Here is a 20374-nt window from a genome sequence, read left to right on the forward strand (position 1 = left end):
TAATAATAATAACACAATTGAGGAACTTTATAATGAAGTGAATGATATGTGTGATAAGATCTTGTCCGTTCAATTTGGATGCACAGTGAGAGAAGTAACAAGAGAGTGGGTCTAGTGAGAAGATAAGAGTTTACTAATAGCCAAAGGAAAAATGCAACTAGAAACTGTGGACTGATGCTCCAGCATGGATCTTCAACTTGTCCTTTAATTATTAAGTAACCTCCCTCTTGAAAAATAATCATTTTGAGGTCTATGTTGATAATGTTAACCTTAGTTTCATTTGCTTTGAATTTTTTCCTCTTAAAAATGAAAAGGCCTTTATTTATTTGAGAGTGTCTCATTTTTCCAATTTTCCCTTATCATTATCTCTCACCAATCTTTTCCAAGAAAAAACTTAATAGCCTTGCAGAATTTTCAATTAAGATTCCTATTAGTGATTTGCTTAATGAACCGGAAAGAGTTGAGCATTGGGCTCAGTTTCACTTCTTGGCCCACTCAGCCCAGAGTAATGTAACTAACAAGTCCCACAACACAAGTTGGCCCAACTTTTCTAAATATAAATCGTACCGGTTAGGTGTTAAAGCTAGCAATGTCCGGTCCTGAGCTGATATTTCCCAAACCTGTTAACCGTTAAACAAGTAGTAGCCAACCCGGTTCGCACAGAAACAGGACCCATTCACATCCCACGTGTCGCTAGTGAAGATGGACCAAGAGATTGAAAGGCTAAGAAAAATCACATTGTCCGGCAGAGAATCGAAGAAGACACAACAACGCTCACAAGATCCTCTTTTGTACTGAAACGATGAACGTTTCTGCTAGAATCTCCTCCGTGTTAAGATCCTCCAATCTCTGCCTGATAACCCCTAGATCATCATCTTCCTCTAGATTCCTCTGCTCCAAAAGAAACCCCGACGAATCTCCCAAAAACGACAATGGTGAGAAAGAATCAATCAGTTTATCTCAAAGCTAGTGCTTATTGTCTCGTTCTTACATCAGATTCTTGATTTATTATGGTCTCAGGTGATAAATCGTCGAGGGATTGGGACAAAGCGTGGAAGAGTTTCAAGAAACAAAGCAAGAAGACATTCTTCTCTCAGTTCAACGTGGACAAGTACGTGACGTGGAATCCTCCGAGATCGGAGTTTCCGTTGTCGGAAGAAGTTGATCCTATCAAAAGAACAGAGAGATCTAATCTCATGCTCTGGACAAGTCCAAAGTTCACATTAGTTGGAGCCATCGTCATTGTCTCATTCCTCCTTCTATATACCATTCTTGCTCCTGTCAAGTGAAATCGCATGCATTCTTGCTAATGGTAGTTATTGTCAAATTTGCGATCTAAATGATAATATTAAGATAATTGATTGCAAACTACATTTCAGTAGACAAATAGTCGTGGGACTCAACCTCTACTACTCTATGTCTCGTGTTAAAATATTTGAAAATATTTTAATAGGTTGCAATTAATTCTAAGACGGATTAAGGAATAGAACATGCAAGAAGGTACAACTATGACTCAAATTGTAAAATCGCATGCATTATTTTTTCAAAAATTAGCGAGAACAATATAATCTTATATGTTTTTTTGAGAAAAATATTTAATCATTCATGCCTCTGAGATAAACATTTGAATATGCTTTAGTATACTACTACTTAAAAGAAACATTTGAATATATATAGACATTTGAAAAGTTTTATAATGCCCGCCTCTTGTAGCACGCTGGTCTGCGATGGCATTTCATTGTGCAACGTGTGACCAGTTCGAAGCTCGAGCGAGGCACCCAAAGAGAGAGAGACCGAGAAAGTAGTAGAGCAGTAGAGAGCGTCTTCTTAAGATTAAAAAAATGAGGTATTTCTAAATATCTTTTTTTCTCCAAAAAAAACTATATATAATTGTGTAATGATGAAGACTAATGAATTCAATAAAAAAAAAAGAGACAAATAGGCAAATGAGGATCAGCTTAGGTGAAGACAAATTTAAAATTGTATAATATATAGTATTTCATATGTTTACGAAAGTTTTGATTATTATTTTTATGAATTTAATGTAAGCTACTTATGAGTCATTATTAAATAAGTAAACCAAAGACGGTCAACACAAGAGGCTCGGTATGTTCCTAAACACGAAGCCAGTACGCTTCTTTCAAACGCCATAGTCAGAAAACCTCGCCGAGTCAATATCGAACCCTAGCTACACACCTCATCTGCTTCTTGGGACTTTCGAGGTTCGCATGGTATGCTTTGTCGGAGCAGGATTTTGAGGCTGAACACAAACCAACTTAGTCGATGGGTTCCAAAAGAGTTATTTTGAGGCTGAATACATTTTGCAGGAGCAATTTTAACAGAAACAGCTGAACATAAATAGAGAAAGCATAAAATAGTTGAAAGCTTTATTCTTCCAAGAGTTTTACAAACGAGAATATTATAAAATCTCTTGCTATAAAAACAAATTTATGAAACATAACAAAGTTTAAAAGTAGTCTCACGACAAACCAACGAGTCAACAAAGTAAAAGTTCAAGGAACAACATACATTGACACATACAATGATGCGTTGAGATTCTTACCCTGCTGGGGAAAATGAGCCATCAAGGTGACTCGCTGCCTTTAGGGGAAGAACGGTTAAGCTCAGGCTCATCATCAATGGGGCTCCTGTCTTGAGCAGGACTTTCTTCCCCTCCCGCAATGGGACTCACAGAGCTCTTGCCATTACCATTTTCTCTTGGGCTGCCTTCATAGTCCGACCCGTCTTGCTTTTCTAGTTTTGGGCTTGCATCTACGACTCTTCGGTCTGGACTCAGGCTTTGGTCTTTGCCTATGGGAGATGCGGATCGCTCCATTGCCTTGGGGCTAAGTGATCTATCCTCAACGCTTCTCTCTCTTCTCACTGGCGATCGTGAACGACTGATTAAACAAACGTGCATCAGTTAATAAGAAAAGATCCATAGCTTCATGCAAACATAAGAACGATCTAGAGCATGCTTTCTAACCTGTAGCTACGACCACGACTGTAACTGCGGCTGCGGCTTGGGCTTCTTCTGCGGCGAGGGGAGCGTGATTTAACTGGTGACCTGGAGTAGCTTCCACCACGCCTGGATCATTACAATCCAAAGAAGTATCAGCATCAGCTTAAAGGAAACAATAATTTAAAGTACAAGTACCTGGCCTTCTTAGGACTAGGACTGTTCTTGCAGTTTCTCTCAATGTGTCCTCTTTCACCACAGCGGTAACATTTGTTCTTCCAGTCACCTGCTGTGCAGTCTCTAGCCCAATGACCATCAACACCGCAGTTAAAACAGCGACCAGAACCAGGAGGCGGACCTCTGCTACCACTGTCCCGAGAACCACGAGGTGCCTATCATGATAAAATGAAAGATTTTTGAATGACATCAATCATCAGTAATTTACATAGAACTAGTGGAGGAGCCAATAATACAGAGAAAGAAACAAACAACTAACCCCTCTGGAAGCCTCCACAGTGATGCGACTTCCATCGAAGTCTCGTCCATCTAAGTAGTATCTTGCGTCATCAGCATCACGAGGATCGCTAAACTCCTGCTCTCAACATGTGAGGAGGGCCAAAGATAGATGCACAAAATACATATGTTTGTGTGTGTGTGTTCGAGAGGATACACTAATTCAAACCCTCTGATAAAAGGTGATAGGTATTAATTAAACTTACAACAAAGGCATAGTCACGCTTCATATCAACATCTCGTACTCTGTGGAAAGTGCAATCAAGGCCCATCATTACTTAAAGGAACTTCCAGTCAAAAACATGCAATTAAATCAAGAAACAAAATCGCCGATGCACTCTCTATACACCAGGCGAGAGTTGCCACCAAGTCCACAGTACACTCATCAAACATCTCCAGGTTAGGCAAACCCCCCCCCCCCGAGAGACCTTCAACAACATCATTTAAGTTAAGAAAGAAAACAAAACACTAAACCCTATATTCATAGTTTCCATTAGCTTCTCCCCTTAGACGAATCATTCCGGATTCATTTAAAAAAAATAACAAAAATCTGAAAACTTAATTTCCCACAAGAACAATAATCATTCCGGATTCAAAAATCAAGATAAGTCAATCAAGGCGAATCAATTCGAAAAAACATTTACCTTCCGTATCTGCTGAAAAGACGCTCAAGATCCCTGCTACGAGTTCTAGATGACAAGCGGCCAACGTAGAGGCGAGTGTTTCCATATCGATCATCAAATCGAGGCATTGTCAACGCTGCAAACTTTGCATCATAATCAATCAGGCGCATAAGAAAAAAAAAATCACAGGGAAGATTCGAGAAACCGATAATCAAAAGAACGAATATTAATTAAAAAAAGGATCCAATTGCGCACAGACTCTTCTTCGTACCTTGAAACGGCGATAGGGAAGGAGGAGAGTAACCCTGATTAATTTCCAAAAACGAAGAAGAAAGTGAACCGCTGACTCAAAAAAAAGGTCTTGGACTCGTGACCCCTTTATCTTATAAATGTCGGAACCGACGAGATTCAACGGTTCAGATTCGTTGTAGTGGTTTCAATCAACGGTTTAGAATCAACAGGTCGGTAGTGTTACCGATATGGAAAACAAACCATTTATTTTCACACCATATGGAAAATATTGAGCTGGCCAATAAATAGAAATATTAAGCTCAATATTACATTTCTTAAGCCCATTAAAAGGATAATTTCGGTTATTTTTCAGCATCGTGCAATTGCAATTGCAAGGCTAGAAGCAAGATGAAGATTAAATTCGCTGAACAAAAGAAATAAATCTGGTTGATCATGTCTTCTTTCTCTAGTCTCTTCTACTTACTGAAATCAAACCATTATCTTTGTCTGTTGAGTATTGTTTTCCCCCATTAGTATAGCTTAAAACTGTTTTTAGTTTTATACAAAAGAAACCATAAACACATCTTCAGTGAAGACTGAAGTAATCAAGACGAGAAATAAAGACAAACCTTTTAGTTACTTTACTAGTACTAGATTTTTTACTACGCGCGTGGTATTAATAATTTAATTTAGGTTTATAATAACTTAAAACTAATTATTAATTTATTTATATAATTTCATATCTGAAATATGATTTGTTGATTTTATTATTTATGTTTATTTATAACTATACCCTCTTATTAGCTATTTAGTTATTTGTATTTATAAATGTATTAATTATGTTTATAAACATATTCACAATTTTTGAAAAATACTAATTTGTATTTTAAAATATTATATAAATTGCTTGATGCATGTAAACTTGTAATACAATATATTTTATCATACATTTTACATATATTATATTTGTATAACATAAATGAATGAACTATATGCATAATATCTAATTTTGCTTTTTACAATTAATGTGTGATTGTTATATATATATATATATGAGATAGTATAATATTTAGATTTAAAATTTAATCATTCTAAATATTTTGATGAACTTTAGTTAATATTAAACTGTCTTTGTAAGATAATATAGAAAGTAAAGTAAATATAATGAATTTAACAAATGTTATCTAAAATTTTTATTTATTGAATTAATAATATTTAGAATCTAAAGTATTAAATTTATCTAAAACTTCAGTTGATTATTTGTATTGTAGTTAAGCTTTTATGATTGTATATCTTTATGGTATAATAGTTAATATTTGTTTGTTTTGGAGTTTACATGAAGATTTTTAAGATTCTTTTAAAACTATTACATGATTTTGATAATTTTTTTTCTAGTTGCTAAATGCTGATGATTATTACAATATATTGTAATTTAATTTTTTTTTAAATGTTCAAAATTTTTAAATTTGTATGTTTTTAATTTGTTGATTATAGTACTTAGATATTATAGATATATTGATAAATTCATATTGATTGTTCTTTCTATCATTTTTATGTTATCTTTCATGCTAATTTATTGTTGGTGTTCGTTATTAATTTTATTTAAAATATTAACTAACTTATTAGACATGATTTCTTAGGCTCTTTATTTTTCATCTATTTTATAAACATTGTTCTCGAAATATTTTCTTCGACATAACTCAGTAGATAGCTTCTCAATAAGAATTCATCATGTAGTTTGGAATTATTCTCTAGTATATCTGGTATTGTTTGGCGTGATGCATTTTTTGTCTATCAGATTTTGTCTTCGACTTGTATGGTTACTTTCCATCGCGGATGTTTTTCGTTTTCATTCACTGTTATTCTTCATTCATTTCAAACCCTATATTTTTTATGTGTTTCTTGTTAATTCTTTGCTTTGGGTATTATTAAAGAAAATACATTTGATATTGATTTCTAATTTATTTTGAAAATACACTTTTTGAAATTTTATTTTGAATAGTATATTTTATTTTGTGTTCTTGCAAGTTAAAAATCGTGTATTCTTTATATTTTATTTTAGTTTAGTTAAATTTTTTTGTTAAATTTCCAAATATTTAGTATACATATAAGTTATTTCCATTTTAATGATTTATTTATTAGTTTGCCTTATTTGATGTTGAATTATATTTTGTATTGAAATAATTAGTTTTGGAAATTTTAACATTTTAAAAAATAGTAAACTATAATTATGATTTTTCATATTTTGATTGGTCTTTTATAATTCTATGTGTATACTCTTAATGACTTATAGTCTCAACTTTTATATAGTAAATAAATGATATTTAGCATACTTTTGGTGCTTTAAAAATATTATGTGAACATTTTCAATTATTTATACCTTCAACTTATATATAATACATGTTATATGTGAATATTTTCATTATCATATAGCCTAAAAGTTGAAAATCATGAGTTAAATTTATTTACTTATAATTTTTTGAAAGTCTTGCATTCTTAAATTAATTATTATTTTGTATTTATATTTTTATGTTAAATTTTGAATAATATTTTATATATTATGTTAACTTATTTATAATGTTCTACTTTTGTTAACTTTACTAATTTGATATTGGTTTATGTTCTATTTTGAAATGAACAAGTTTTGGAAATATTAACATTTTTGAAAATGATAAATGAAAAAAAATGATTTGTCAAAATATATATGGTTGTTTAAAATCCTATGTGAACGTTCCCAATGACTTATAGCCTCAACTTTTATATAGCATAGATTTTCATTAGTATATAGCCTAAACTTGGAAAATCATGAGTTAAATTAATTTACTTATAATTTTGTAAAAGTCTTGCATTTAATTAATTATTATTATATTGTATTTTATTTTTATGTTAAAATTCGAAAAATATTTTCTATATTAAGTTAATTTATTATTAATATTTTACTTTTGTTAACTTATCTTGCTTGATATTAGTTAAAAATTTTGTTAATTTATAGATAACAATTAATATAACATGTTTTGAATTTTTATAGTTATAATTTTTTGAAAGCCTTGCATTTTCTTATAAAAAATATCAAAAATTTATTATATATTCAGTTAACTTATATATAATCTTTTTACTTTTGTTAGGTTTTCTTATTTTATAATGATTTCTATGTTATTTTAAATAAAATCTTTTTTGCAAATATTGACATTTTTGAAAATATTAAACTAAAATAATGATTTGTCATTTTATGATTATTTGTTTTAAATCCTATGCTTTTTAAATCATATTATTGAATATTTTTCAATAGCATATAACCTAAATTTAAAAATCACGTGTTTTTAATTTTTATGGTTCTAATTGTTTAATATCTTGCATTTTTAAGTTAATTATTATATTTATAAGATATTTTAAGTTAATTATTATATTTGTAAGTTTACCATATTTAAATTGATTTATACTTTATTTTCAAATAGACAATTTTTTGTAATAGTGACATTTTTAGAAATAGCAAACTAAAAATATGATGTGTCATAATACGATTGGTGATTTTAAATCCTACGTGGACGCCCTCAACGGCTTATAGCCTCAATTTTTATATAGTATAGATATCTCATTTTCTTGTTTAAATTAAAATTTAAGAACATATGATATTGGGATTTGGTAAGAAGAAAAATATGAAGAAGATTGGGAAAGAAAACAATAATTAAAAAGAGAGTACAAAATTATGTTTTTGAATAATTATTGTGTTTGGGCCTAGGAAGTTATTCATATACATACTAAATATACTAGATTTTTTAACCGCGCTACGCGCGATTAAGATATTATATGTATTTTTTAATTCTAAAAAAATAATGTATAATATTGTATTATATTATTTAAAGAATATAAAATAAGACTACATAACATAAATATATTTTTAAAAGTTTCCTTGTGAAAATCATTACGTTGTTTGATTTTTGTACTTGATTCACATATTTGCATAGATATTTGTGATAGATGAATAACTATATTTTTATTATTAATGTATTAGACAGAAAAAATAATTTCTTAGTTCAAAGCTATCCATAAGGGGGTACATAGTGATAGAATTTATTTCTCACTTTCACAACACATAACGTTTTTCAAGTACTTTTTCATTTCAACTTATAGTTGGAGCTAAAACCAGTCTCATTAATTTGAGGGCCTCAAAATTCTCACCAAAAAAATATTTTTTTGTTCTTTTGTTCTTTTTTTCTTTATGAACTTTGTCTCTTATTTTTTGTTTGACATATACTTACTATCTCGCTGATTATGTTTAAACTATGCGGGACGGGTACATTATTCATAATTTGCAATATTCTTAAATGGAATCTTTCAGCGTACAATAGAGTCCATCTTCTAAGGGAATAGTTGCGGCCAATATTGAGCTACCACCAACTTAATAATCTCGACATATGTGTAAGCCAGTTTTGGTAAAAAAAAACCATAATTTTTCTTAAAAGAATCAGCTACGTAAAATGCACCAAAAATTTCTCATTCCATAGAAATATTGCTAAAACATTATCCACAAAATGATTAAAGTGCCAAGGCTAAAAAATCTTAATATCTCAGCCCCACAAATAGAGCGCTAGAATTTCCCCCCGGTGAGTAGCTTGTGGTACCGTTGGTAATACAAATTCATCCTTAACCTGTTAATAACATCTTTAAACCTCCCATTAAACATCCATAAAGAGCCAAATCATGCTGAAACATTAAGAGCTCGAGAAAGATTTAAATAAAAAGAGAAGGGTCTAAACAATTAGCATAAACTCGAGCAGGAAGAGCTCCAGTCTGCCTTATTGGTTCTGAAGGCAAGATATGCTCAACATCGTAAATTCTTACCGGGTTGGAGATAAGAAGATACTCTCCATCCTCTTTGGTCTCGTTTTCATGTCAGATTCAAGAGCCTCAAGCTCTGAAAATTACGCCAAAGCTTCTTAATCTTAACTTTCACTGAATTTCTTCTTTTATTTGTCTGATTTTTTTTTTAAAAAGCCATGAAGATGAAACAATTCAACTTGAGGGAAGCAATAATACAATTTAAAAAAAAAGTCAAGTCTGCCATTCTTTTATAAAGACTAACGTAAAGAGATTGTCATAGTGTTGATGTATTTAAACCTTTTTCCAAGAAAACTAAGCGAGGAATCTATATTATAATTAAGGTGTTACAAAGATTTACATTAGTTATTTTTTCAATCCTCATCTCTTACTTCCCAAAAATAGTCAATTTGGATCTGAGCTTTCAGCATCATAACTACAAAGAGCACAGAAGACGCATTGAAAACCTAAAACCACGCAAATCTATTATCCTGGAGCTTACACTCTGAAGAAACCTATAACTCTAGTAATGAGGCCACATGTAAACCACTGAAAAACACATATATAGATCCAGTGAAGGAATATAGAGGAAGTAGTCCATACGAACAAATAGATAAAACAAAGAAGATCCAATACTATTGGCTGGCCATAATCCACTGGACTTTGGTAACTCCAAGAATGTGAACTCGAGATCCGATCCCTTTGAAGCGTCGGAAAAGAAAAAAAATCTCTGAGAGGACCAAACCTGAGATCAGTGAGAGAACAATTGGCGAACGCAAGCGGAGAGGGGACCAAACCTGAGATCACTGAGAGAACAATTAGCAAACGCAAGCGGAGAGGGGATTAGAAGGATGAGTCGCTAAGCATCGTCGTGGCAGCCTAAGCTTTCCACCGACGTCCGAGTCTCTAGATTTTGATGAGGTAGCTTGTCGCATAGATGCTCTCACACGACCATGTTCGGATCAGATCTCTTCTTCAGTTTCTATTGTGATTAGAAATAGAGGTGAGTCAAATTAATAGTGTGAAGGTTGGGGAGGTGAAGAGAACATTTTTTTTTACGAAGAGGTGGAGGCGTAGATCATCGACATCATCGACACTTCCGTCTAGGTTATCTTTTGTTTGGGGAACGACGAAGCCCAAGCGTAAACAGACGAAGCCCATAAAAAAACATATCCACCTGAGGCCCAAACGTAACTCAATAGACTGAAGCCATGTGACGTGTCAAAATGAAATGTTATGATTGGAGGAATATTTTAAGTGACGTGGACATGCTAGAATTTCAGCATATGATGCTTTTAGTATTGTGATTTTACACTAATCTCTTTTGTTTTCTTTTTATAAAATACACTAAAATTTACAGCAGTAAGATTAGTAAAAACTAGCGCCGCTTGTTCTTGCTTCCGATCAAGAGCGTGAAGTAAAACAGAACCCTAAACAAGAACCCCCAAGCTACCGTGATCCACAAGCAATTCCACTTACTCATCTCCGTGATCCCTTGCTTCCTCAAAATATCAACCCCCGTCGTCACACACGTCTCCGCCGTCACGTTAAACCCCAAAACACCGCTCATACTCTTCAGCAAACTGATTTTTACAGCATCCGGAACTTGTCCCAACGGCGAACTATCAAACATCTGAATCCCTCGGACAAAACACTTCGTCGAATCTTCAAACTCGTTCTGAAGCACACCTTCGTAAGGGTACTTCACGAGCGAGAGGTAATGAAACCATAACCAGTAGAGAGGTATCCTATCTCTGGCGATGAAGAATCCAGAGAAGAGGAGGAAGTAAGCTAAGATCGCCACAACCACCGTGAATCCAATCATCACATGCGATACCACGCCAGATAGGAACGTAACGAACGAGCTTCCCGCCCAAAACGCTGCCAAGATCGTCAAGAAGAAGAAGAAGAACCCCTCGGAGCCTCCGGCGAGACCAACGGAGAAGAAAGTCGTGGCGGCGAAGGTAGCTGATAAGATTACAAGAGCTGGGAGGGAGATGATCGTGTGTGCGAGGACGTACGATGATCTACGGTAAGCGTTATAAGCGGTTTCTCTCATGAATATGTAACGCTCTTGGAGAAAGACTGGTATGGCTTCAGCACATGTGTAGAACGTTGTAGACATGGCGAATGCGAAGAACCCTAAACGTTCTTGTATGCCTCTTGGTGAGTTATCTAGCTTATAGAACATTGTAGCTAAGATTGTTCCGGTGACTAGCACAGCTCCTAAGCGGATTCCGAAAAGCTCTGGTTGTCTTCTTGAGTTTAGCATAGATCTTTTGGCAATGACAAGAATCTCAGTCCAGAATGGGTTTGCAAAGGTTTGAAATGTTGATTTTAGGTTTGTTTCTCCTCCAGAGGACCGGTCCTAAACATAGTCAAATGATTTTTAAACAATATATATATATGATCCCAAATTTGTGAAAAAAAAAATTAGATAAATCCTCAAAACTAACCCTCAAAATTTCAGGACCGGCTCTGCAGGCGGAGACTAGCTTCTCTCTTGAGATACTGGCGTCGATAGCGTCTTTGAGAGAGACATTAGTGTTTCTTGTGGTTTGGTTTAGGGTTTGCTTTGCTCTCCATTGCTTGTGGAAGTCTACTAGGGTTTTTGTTCCTTCTGGTGAATCTTCCAGCTCACGGATTAGGTCAAGTGCGAACTCTGTCTTGTTCTCGTTTTCGGGTATAATGTGACCATACTCTGAGAAGAACCGAGGTAGATCTGTCGGTGAGCCGCTGTAAACTGTGTTCCCTCTAGACAGGAAGAGTAACTTGTCTAGCAAGCCTAAGATTCTGTAACTTGGCTGATGTATAGACATGATAACTATGCTACCACTCTGTGCCACTCTCTGAAGCACTTTAACAACTATGTAAGCACTTGTAGAGTCCAAACCCGAGGTTGGCTCATCGAGGAAGAGTATAATCGGGTCATGTATTATGTCGATTCCTATCGAGACACGTCTCCTTTCTCCTCCCGACACACCTCTATGTCCCTCATCACCAATCACTGTTGTTGCTGCGTTCCTCAGACCGAGCTGGTCGATCAAAGCTTGAACGCGTGCTTGCTTTTTCTTCTTGGGGAGTGAGCTTGGAAGCCTGAACTCGGCGGAGAACATCAAAGTTTCTTCCACGGTGAGCATCGGGAAGAGAAGATCGTCTTGCATCACGTAAGCTGATATGACTTTATGAAGGCCTGATTCAAGAACTTCACCGTTTAGAGTGATGGCACCGTGTAGGCTCTCTTTTGCGATACGGTTGGCTAATGCATCGATAAGTGTTGACTTCCCTGACCCGCTTGCTCCAAGAACGGCCATCATCTCTCCTTCTTTGGCTTCACCGGAGATTCCATTGAGGAGCATCTTGGTATTCATCTCCATACCATCACCATCGGAGCTCCCGCAACAGGGAAGTGGGTTAAACTTCTTCGTGATCTTCACGCTGTAAGTCAAGTCTTTGAAGGAGAGGACGAACGGAGAAGGAGAAGGAGAAGGAGAAGGCAAGGGATAAGAAGAAACCGAGGAGAAGAAATTGGAGGCAAGTGCGATATCCCAAGCCTGACTCTGGCCGTTCTGATCATCTTCCATACTCATGAGAAGCTCTGCAAGTGTGACTGAGACTTTAGGTGTGTTTCTGTGACCTCTGTGAAAACCCACGGACTGGTCAGTGTAAAACAGAGGAAGGTCATCGCTCTTGTTGGCCCGTCTGGCCGGAGATAGTTTGTCGAGCAAACCAGACATCACGTGAATTATTGTCTAATAAAGTTCCTTTTGGCCTCTCAGGCGATGTGTCTAAAGTTTGTGATAGATATGAGACTTTATAGAATGTTTAGATGGGAATAATGAGATAGAAACTTGTCAATTTGTTTGGTGATCTCTAAATATCTAACTCTAGCTTTTGTAGCTTTTTATTATATATACGCAGATAGCTTTTGTTTATATGAGTGTATGTATATAAATATATAATTGAGGTTCAAGAATAGGTGAGGGGTTGGGCAAATCCATTCATGTTTTTCCATGTATGTGTGCATACGTCTCTTTCTTGGGGCTTCATGAAATTGATTTTGCTCCCAAAAGTAAATAGATTTTACTTCATGAAATTGCGTATTTATTTCACATTTATTGAGTATAACCTGATTTCTGGAGTTGTAATAAGAAAAAATGGGTAAAATTCATTAATGTAAGATTGACAAGGAATATATTCATAACACTATACGATTCATATTTCTTCCCCTTCCCCTTTCTATTTTAATTTCTATTTCTCTATGTATGTAGTTTTTATTATTTTCTAGTTATTTGGTTTTAGTCACGAGCTTTTAATTTTCTATTTATTTGGTTTTAGTCACGAGTTTTTCTATTTGATTCACAGGCGCGAGAGACACTGTTTTTAGTGTGGACAATGTTTGACTAATTAAGAAAGAAGGTTTGGTTTTTAGTGTGGACAATGTTTGACTAATTAAGAAAGAAGGTTTGGTTTTTAGCTTAAGCAGTGTTTTTTTTTAAATCTTTGTAAAGTAACTAAATGAATAAAAGAAGAAATTATTGGAATATCACCATATCATATCTATATTAAAGTTGGAATTCTTTTGATATTTATTGTAGCACTATTAATTGGAAATTTCTAAATTGGTTAATCAAAAGATACTCTCATAATTACGATTTTGGCATGGTACATGTTAGAATCAGGAATGTAGCATTGCCGCATTTCTTCATGCTTAACGAAGCTAACGGCGTGCTTGAATTATTTGATTAATCATGTGTGAGTGAAAGCCTTCCAAAAAGGTATATAAGGGGAAGTCCATTGGACTTGTACAGAAGATTAATGGTGCAGCAAAAAGGGATGAATGAGAAATCACGGGACCGAAACTTGGAGACTAGTTTTATGCTGAAGAGCTACACACCTTTTTTTTTCTATTCACCGAGCTACACACTAAAACCCAACAAAAATATGTAATAGAAAGTCTAACGTGATACAAGTTAGATACAGTTAGGCATATGTAAGTTTGGTCTGGCTGTTATATTAGTTTTCTTGATTATCTCTCTTTCATTAACCCATCCTCACAAGAGATCTCAATGAGGCCTGTCTCAATCAACTCGGACGAATGAAAGACATTTTATGGAATGTACGTTTACATAGTGTTTTTTTAATAGAGAATGAGTTAGTAAAATTCTGGTTGTAAAATAGAGCTGTTAAGGTTAGTAAGACTTTTGCTTTGAAAAGTTTGTTTTGAAATTTTGTGCATGGTAGATGATACTTTGCTAAGAAAAATCTGGTTAAAACAAAGGTGAGCATGATTTATGATTCATGGGAGTTAAACAAAACATTGAAACAAAGTTTAAGAGTAGGTGCCTGATTAATAAAACTTATTCAAATATCCTTGCTGCTTTAGGGTATGATTAACCTTGGTCTCTTAACCGGGGTTATTAACTCATGATTTGACATTTTTTTGTTTTTATTACACTTTTCGGCTAAGAGACGGGCTCTTACATCTCTTACTAGAAGGGTTTCCGCGCTTCGCACGAGATATTGGTTTATTGTTGTTGGATATGATTTTTTGGATGATGTAATTATGTGGTCAGTCTTATTTGTGAAGCATTATTTGATGTTTTATTGTGTTATGTAGTAGTAGGTAATATGTTAATATATTATGTGTGTTTTTCAATAATGTGTTGGTGTGTGTATAATAGTACTAACAATTGTTAGTGGTGAAGTGAGCTTCTGATGTAAATTATTCTAAATGTTAATAACTTTGCACTTAGGCATTTGTTGATTTTAAGATTGATGGTTTTAGCGTCAGAATTGTATTTTAATTTTTCACATTTTTTCACATTACTCTTTTAAGATGTTTTTTGCCCGCTCTCCATATTTTGACCTTGAGCTGTCACCATCTATGTAATTCGCTTACATTTCCGGTGTGCAGTGCTTCTCGCCAACACTGAGAAAAGACTCACATTCGTGTTCTTGTTTTTCCTCACATTCATCTCATATGAGATTATCTGGTATTTGTTATAGATCATGCTTATGAGTTCCCAGTTGTGCGGTTGTTTCTCACTATGTTGTAGGTTGTTTTGGTCAATATTGGTCATCTTCTTTTTTAGATTTTGGCTAATGTTTGGAACTACATCTCGTTGGGTTGGGTCAGAGTTCAGTTGTCTTTGATGTTTTCTTTCTCTCGTTGACTTGCCGTCGATAGTCTATGCTCGTCTTGGTTTTCAAGATCTGGTTTTTGATGATCTGACTACTATGCTCTTTTTCATAGCTCGAGGAGGGCTCCACGGTTTGTTGATTTTTTTCCGTCTCCTTTTCTATTTTTGTTCTCTCATCTTGTTGCACCTTTCATTACTGGTCACGTCTCTGGTGGCTCTTTTTTTCCATATTTGCTACTCCAGGTTTGGATAGTGTTTTCTTCTGTGTATGCTCTGTGGCCTTGGAATGTTGTTCCTAGTCCAAAGCTTGAGCTCTTGTTTCTCAATGGTAGACTTCCATTCTCCATCCCTCAGATTGTTTCTCTTCTTCTCTCGCTTCCCTTTGTGTAGGTGTGCGGAGTTAGTCTTTGGAGCTTTGGTCTCTTCTATTATGAGCTTTGTGGTTCTTCACTAGCATGGACACCTTGTATGTGCTTGTTTAATTTGTGAGGTGATTCTTACTTTTTAGCTGGTGGTTGTGACTCCGATGTTTTAGGCTTGTGTTTTCTTGTTTCGTGGTGACTCTGGTCTCCTGATGATTATTCTTTCTCTGACCTTTTTTTTATTTTTTGGGTTGGTGCTTGATCGCGCTCTTTGAGCTCGGGGAATGCTTTGTCTTATATTTTACTCCATCTGTTCCAAAATAGATGATGTTTTAGAAAGGTTTTGATGTTCCAAAATAAATGATGTTTTGATATTTTGATATTAATTTTAATTTTTTTGAAAATTGTGTGACCAATGATGTTTTATATTTATTTTTAAGGATTGGATTAATTAATTTTGGTTTATATTTTTAATGTTATTTTTTAGAAAAAGTGTATACTTTAATTCTTGTGCATACACTCAAAACATCAAAGATTTTGGAACAGAAGAAATATCTTTTTTTTTATATTTTTCTAACATTTGTTCTATCCAAGACATTATTGGTAAGATGAGGTAAGTTAATTTTCTTTGTTGATATTTTTCCAGCTCTAAACTTTTATTGAGTTAGTGTTACCATAGTATTTTACTTTTTCTCTTTGTTGTGGAAGTTGTAGGTTTAGATTATGTACTGTATTCTACTTTTTTCTTGTTAGTTTGGTTATTTAATGATTTTTAATAGTAAAATAAATATATAATTTATAAATAAAATAATAAAAAATGGTAAATTAAAAATTAAAAATTATGTTATTTTTATGCAAAAAAAAAATTAAATATTTTTTTTTAAAAAAAAAAAATATATATATATATATATACATATATTTATTTATTTTATTTATTTATTTCTTTATTCATCTTGAAATTTTAGTGACCAATAAAATAAATTATCAAATTTTATACAACAATGGTTAGTGCGAAAAGAGTAAATAGTGCATAATTAAAAAGTATTTGGCTAAATTGAAATAATCTATAAGAAGAAAGACTTAAAATGTAAATATATATATATATATATATATATATATATATATGGAGGACATATGTCATCAAACATCGTTACCATTTGTCATAAGAAAAGAAAAAAATAACTTTATATATGTAGATTTAATAGACGGTTCTTGACTTTTTTCAAAAAAACTAAAAACAGAAAAGAGCAAATCGTAGAGTTAAACGGCGACCCGGAAATATCCAATTCACCTAAAGAAAGTTGAATGAGATTTTATTGGGCCATCAAGCAGTGAAGCCTATATAAAAACCTCTAAGTGTGTTTTCAAATTTTGCCTTTTAGGGGCTGTTATTAGTTTATATATTTTGATTGATTTAGAAATTTATAGTATTTATAAATCCAAGTAAAATATGCAAATCCGGACGTTTTCCTTCGGATTTGAATCTTTGTATTTTTAACTAAAAAATCCAAACAATTACATTCAAATTCATTATAAAATCATATATATTAGTAAATCCGTACGATTGAATAACACTTGATTTAATATAGAATTTATAAATCATTAAACCAATAACACATTATTTTAATACAAATTTTAAAATCACAGAACCAATAATTCTAGATTTTGTTTAGATTTTCAAATCCATTAAAATACCACGACCAATAAACCATGCTAAAGTTTTTGGATATGCTTTATGATTATTAACTGAATGTTAATATCAAACGCAAATCACGTTAATATGTATAAACTATAACGGAATAATAAAGATTCATTCACTTACTTGATGACAAAAAAAAATGCGAACACTTGCACCACGCTGCATCAACTAATCGCCGTGTAACTACCACACCGCTCTCTTCTTCTCCTTCAAACGGTTGAATCTCTCCAGATCCCAAACCTCTTTCCCGGCAACTCCCGAGACGACGAAGCTCTCGACACGGAGACGATGAAGCAGCTTCACAAGCAAATGAGCTCGAAGCGCGACGATGATACGATCCCCATGAGCCAATCGTCTCCTTACTCTCCCAAAGCCTTAAAGCATCCCAGATCTCTCCCGAGATCGCTCCACTACCTCTTCCGAGAACAGAGACTCCTCTTCATCCTCGTCGGGATCTTGATCGGATCAACCTTCTTCATCCTCCAGCCTTCTCTCTCCCGTCTATCCCCCGCGGAGTCCACCTCCCTCATCACCAGATCCGTCTCCTCCACCAACTACTCGCCTTCCAGGATGAGTTTCAACTACGGCGGAGGCAAAACCGGACGCGTTCCCGTCGGTATCGGACCGCGGAGGCTGAGGATCGTCGTCACCGGTGGAGCTGGATTCGTCGGGAGTCATCTCGTTGATAAGCTGATAGGGAGGGGAGATGAAGTGATCGTGATCGATAACTTCTTCACGGGGAGGAAGGAGAATTTGGTTCACCTGTTCTCGAATCCGAGGTTTGAGCTCATTCGTCACGACGTGGTTGAGCCGATTCTCCTCGAGGTTGATCAGATTTACCATTTGGCTTGCCCAGCTTCACCTGTTCATTACAAGTATAATCCAGTCAAGACTATCATATCCTTTTTGATTACTTTCTATATATATATACTCTCATCAATGTAATGCTTGCTGCTGCTTAGGGATCTTGATTTGCTTCGTAAATGCTAGTTTCCGATTCCAAATCAATTAGGTTTAGGTTTCTGTTGAGGCGAATTAAACTTGGAAGAATGCTCAATTGAGGCGAAGATTCGTTTTAGGATTAGTTTATTTGAGCTGATATGCAGAGTGGTTTTGTTTATTTTGATAAATCTCTTATGATCCTTAACGGTTGTTTCACAAGACGAATGTAATGGGAACTCTCAATATGTTGGGACTTGCAAAGAGAGTTGGAGCAAGGTTTCTGCTCACCAGCACAAGTGAAGTCTATGGAGATCCTCTTGAGCATCCACAAAAGGAGACGTATTGGGGCAATGTGAATCCAATAGGTGAGTTTGGATTACTTGCTCCTGAGTTTATGAGATGTATAAATAAACGAGATATTTACCACTGGTTGCTGATTTCTTGTTAAAGGTGAGCGGAGTTGCTATGATGAAGGAAAGCGTACTGCTGAAACTCTAGCCATGGATTATCACCGAGGTGCAGGTGTGGAGGTAAATTATGAAAATTATCCCATAGGTTGTATACTTGCAAGCTCTTAACGCATTGACAATTGGCGTTTTGTATCAGTTAGTGCATGCTGTTTATCAAGATTTGTTACATTTCACGATGCTGTTTCTTATTTTAGTTGATAGGAGAATTTTGAACCTTGGAATGTTTAGAGCTGATGACTTAAATGTCCACAACGGTGATATATGAGTGATCTCTAACTAGTTTTTCAGTTTTCAGGTTAGAATTGCTCGTATTTTCAACACCTATGGACCCCGAATGTGCCTTGATGATGGGCGTGTCGTTAGTAACTTTGTTGCACAGGTTTAATTCTTGTATCAACGTAACACAACTTGTTTATGTTTATAGCCCTTTACAATACACTCTCACAGAACCATGTCTTATATCTACGCAGACTATACGCAAACATCCGATGACTGTGTATGGTGATGGAAAACAAACTCGAAGCTTTCAGTATGTTTCTGACTTGGTAGGTAAAACAGCCTCTGTTTCAGTCCATTCTGATGTTATGATTGGTTTCTCCAAACAGTGTAAAATAAAATATATATATTGCCGTGATATATAACCATATTTCTCTTTTCTAAGGTGGATGGACTTGTAGCGTTAATGGAAAACGATCACGTAGGACCTTTCAATCTTGGTAACCCAGGAGAATTCACAATGCTTGAGCTTGCAGAGGTTTGCTTTACTTTTACTGCCTTCCTATTTCTTCCCCAGAAGGATATGGTTTTAAGAAATTCAGTTTGATTCGATTTTGTGCCCATCTTTAGATACTTGCATTAAGATTTGAAATGTTCCCTTGAACTCAGTTTAGGATCGTACTTAACATGAAACATTCAGTTCTGTTGTATGAAATGGGAACTTGTGTGTGTGTGCAGGTGGTTAAGGAAGTGATTGATACGAGCGCGACCATAGAGTTCAAACCGAACACAGCGGATGATCCTCACAAGAGGAAACCAGACATAAGTAAAGCAAAGGAGCTTCTGAACTGGGAACCAAAGATCTCTCTGCGGGATGGTCTGCCTCGAATGGTAAGTGACTTCCGTAACCGAATCTCGAACGAAGACGAAGGCAAAGGTCTCTAAGTGAGAGTCACACAAAGATCTTCCTTCTTGGTATAAGATTCATATATGTATAGTCTCTTTTGCAAGAGCTCTGCTAAGTATTTTTTTTCTTCTCTTCTTTTTCTTGTTTTTTTTTTTTGTTTTTTCACTAGTGACGCAAATTACTGCTTACATTACATATTAGCTAATATTTTTTTGTTGTCTATAATGGATTACTATTTGGCCAGTCACTAGGGCTCAATTTTAGTGGAAGAATATTAGTAAAATATCTCCCGTTCATGTACCCTTCACAATTCACATTATGTTTGTTAGATATGCATTGGCATACTCTCTTGGTTCATACAAACATAAGGTTTTTGGAATGTTTAAAAAAGACATCTGATGTTTGTTTGCCTTTGTATTTATTTATATATCTTTTTCGCTAGCATTTAGTATTCTGAACGAATAATTATTTGTTAAAGCTTTCTAAGGTGT

General features: G+C 34.6%; 4 protein-coding genes across 6 annotated transcripts; 2 read left to right on the forward strand and 2 right to left on the reverse strand.

Moving 5' to 3' along the window:
• The first annotated feature begins 672 nt into the window (after positions 1 to 672).
• On the forward strand, positions 673 to 1371 carry BNAC08G24520D. The gene is made up of 2 exons (XM_013819944.3): positions 673 to 935; positions 1021 to 1371. Exons 1-2 carry the CDS (start codon positions 803 to 805, stop codon positions 1287 to 1289), a joined length of 402 nt encoding a protein of 133 aa, XP_013675398.1. The 5' UTR covers positions 673 to 802; the 3' UTR covers positions 1290 to 1371.
• A 1004-nt stretch (positions 1372 to 2375) lies between these two features.
• On the reverse strand, positions 2376 to 4493 carry LOC106382807 (serine/arginine-rich splicing factor RS2Z32). Of its 3 annotated transcripts, none has more exons than XM_013822873.3 (7): positions 4367 to 4493; positions 4117 to 4238; positions 3679 to 3718; positions 3456 to 3551; positions 3158 to 3351; positions 2987 to 3088; positions 2376 to 2900 (listed from the first exon to the last, which is right to left on the reverse strand). In XM_013822873.3, exons 2-7 carry the CDS (start codon positions 4221 to 4223, stop codon positions 2585 to 2587), a joined length of 855 nt encoding a protein of 284 aa, XP_013678327.1. In that variant the 5' UTR covers positions 4224 to 4238; positions 4367 to 4493; the 3' UTR covers positions 2376 to 2584. The 3 variants fall into 3 exon arrangements, with proteins under 3 accessions (XP_013678327.1, XP_013678328.1, XP_048620564.1); XM_013822874.3 differs by having other exon boundaries at positions 4117 to 4231; positions 4367 to 4487; XM_048764607.1 differs by lacking the exon at positions 4367 to 4493 and having other exon boundaries at positions 3679 to 3900; positions 4117 to 4236.
• A 5958-nt stretch (positions 4494 to 10451) lies between these two features.
• LOC106380131 (ABC transporter G family member 20) lies at positions 10452 to 14512 on the reverse strand. Its single transcript, XM_013819942.3, has 2 exons — positions 11601 to 14512; positions 10452 to 11512 (listed from the first exon to the last, which is right to left on the reverse strand). The coding sequence occupies exons 1-2, from the start codon at positions 12879 to 12881 to the stop codon at positions 10523 to 10525; spliced, it is 2271 nt and encodes a 756-aa protein (XP_013675396.2). The 5' UTR covers positions 12882 to 14512; the 3' UTR covers positions 10452 to 10522.
• Positions 14513 to 17457: 2945 nt separating this feature from the next.
• Positions 17458 to 20227, forward strand: LOC106382806 (UDP-glucuronic acid decarboxylase 1). The gene is made up of 7 exons (XM_013822872.3): positions 17458 to 18245; positions 18508 to 18655; positions 18741 to 18820; positions 19056 to 19139; positions 19231 to 19305; positions 19422 to 19514; positions 19715 to 20227. The coding sequence occupies exons 1-7, from the start codon at positions 17637 to 17639 to the stop codon at positions 19919 to 19921; spliced, it is 1296 nt and encodes a 431-aa protein (XP_013678326.2). The 5' UTR covers positions 17458 to 17636; the 3' UTR covers positions 19922 to 20227.
• The last annotated feature ends 147 nt before the right edge of the window (positions 20228 to 20374 follow it).

This window comes from Brassica napus, chromosome C8, assembly GCF_020379485.1.
Source record: "Brassica napus cultivar Da-Ae chromosome C8, Da-Ae, whole genome shotgun sequence".
Lineage (NCBI taxonomy): Eukaryota > Viridiplantae > Streptophyta > Magnoliopsida > Brassicales > Brassicaceae > Brassica > Brassica napus.

Excerpts from the sequence above, each read along its gene's own strand:
- LOC106382807 (XM_013822873.3), bottom strand. The coding sequence starts at position 4,223 with ATGCCTCGATTTGATGATCGATATGGAAACACTCGCCTCTACGTTGGC. Across the intron at positions 3,352-3,455 it reads CTGTGGAGGCTTCCAGAGGG|GCACCTCGTGGTTCTCGGGA; the intron begins GTTAGTTGTTTG and ends TTATCATGATAG. Across the intron at positions 2,901-2,986 it reads AGTCGTGGTCGTAGCTACAG|TCGTTCACGATCGCCAGTGA; the intron begins GTTAGAAAGCAT and ends TTGTTTAATCAG.
- LOC106380131 (XM_013819942.3), bottom strand. The coding sequence starts at position 12,881 with ATGTCTGGTTTGCTCGACAAACTATCTCCGGCCAGACGGGCCAACAAG. Across the intron at positions 11,513-11,600 it reads CCGGTCCTGAAATTTTGAGG|GACCGGTCCTCTGGAGGAGA; the intron begins GTTAGTTTTGAG and ends GACTATGTTTAG.
- BNAC08G24520D (XM_013819944.3), top strand. The coding sequence starts at position 803 with ATGAACGTTTCTGCTAGAATCTCCTCCGTGTTAAGATCCTCCAATCTC. Across the intron at positions 936-1,020 it reads ATCTCCCAAAAACGACAATG|GTGATAAATCGTCGAGGGAT; the intron begins GTGAGAAAGAAT and ends TTATGGTCTCAG.
- LOC106382806 (XM_013822872.3), top strand. The coding sequence starts at position 17,637 with ATGAAGCAGCTTCACAAGCAAATGAGCTCGAAGCGCGACGATGATACG. Across the intron at positions 18,246-18,507 it reads ATAATCCAGTCAAGACTATC|AAGACGAATGTAATGGGAAC; the intron begins ATATCCTTTTTG and ends CGGTTGTTTCAC. Across the intron at positions 18,656-18,740 it reads GGGCAATGTGAATCCAATAG|GTGAGCGGAGTTGCTATGAT; the intron begins GTGAGTTTGGAT and ends TTCTTGTTAAAG.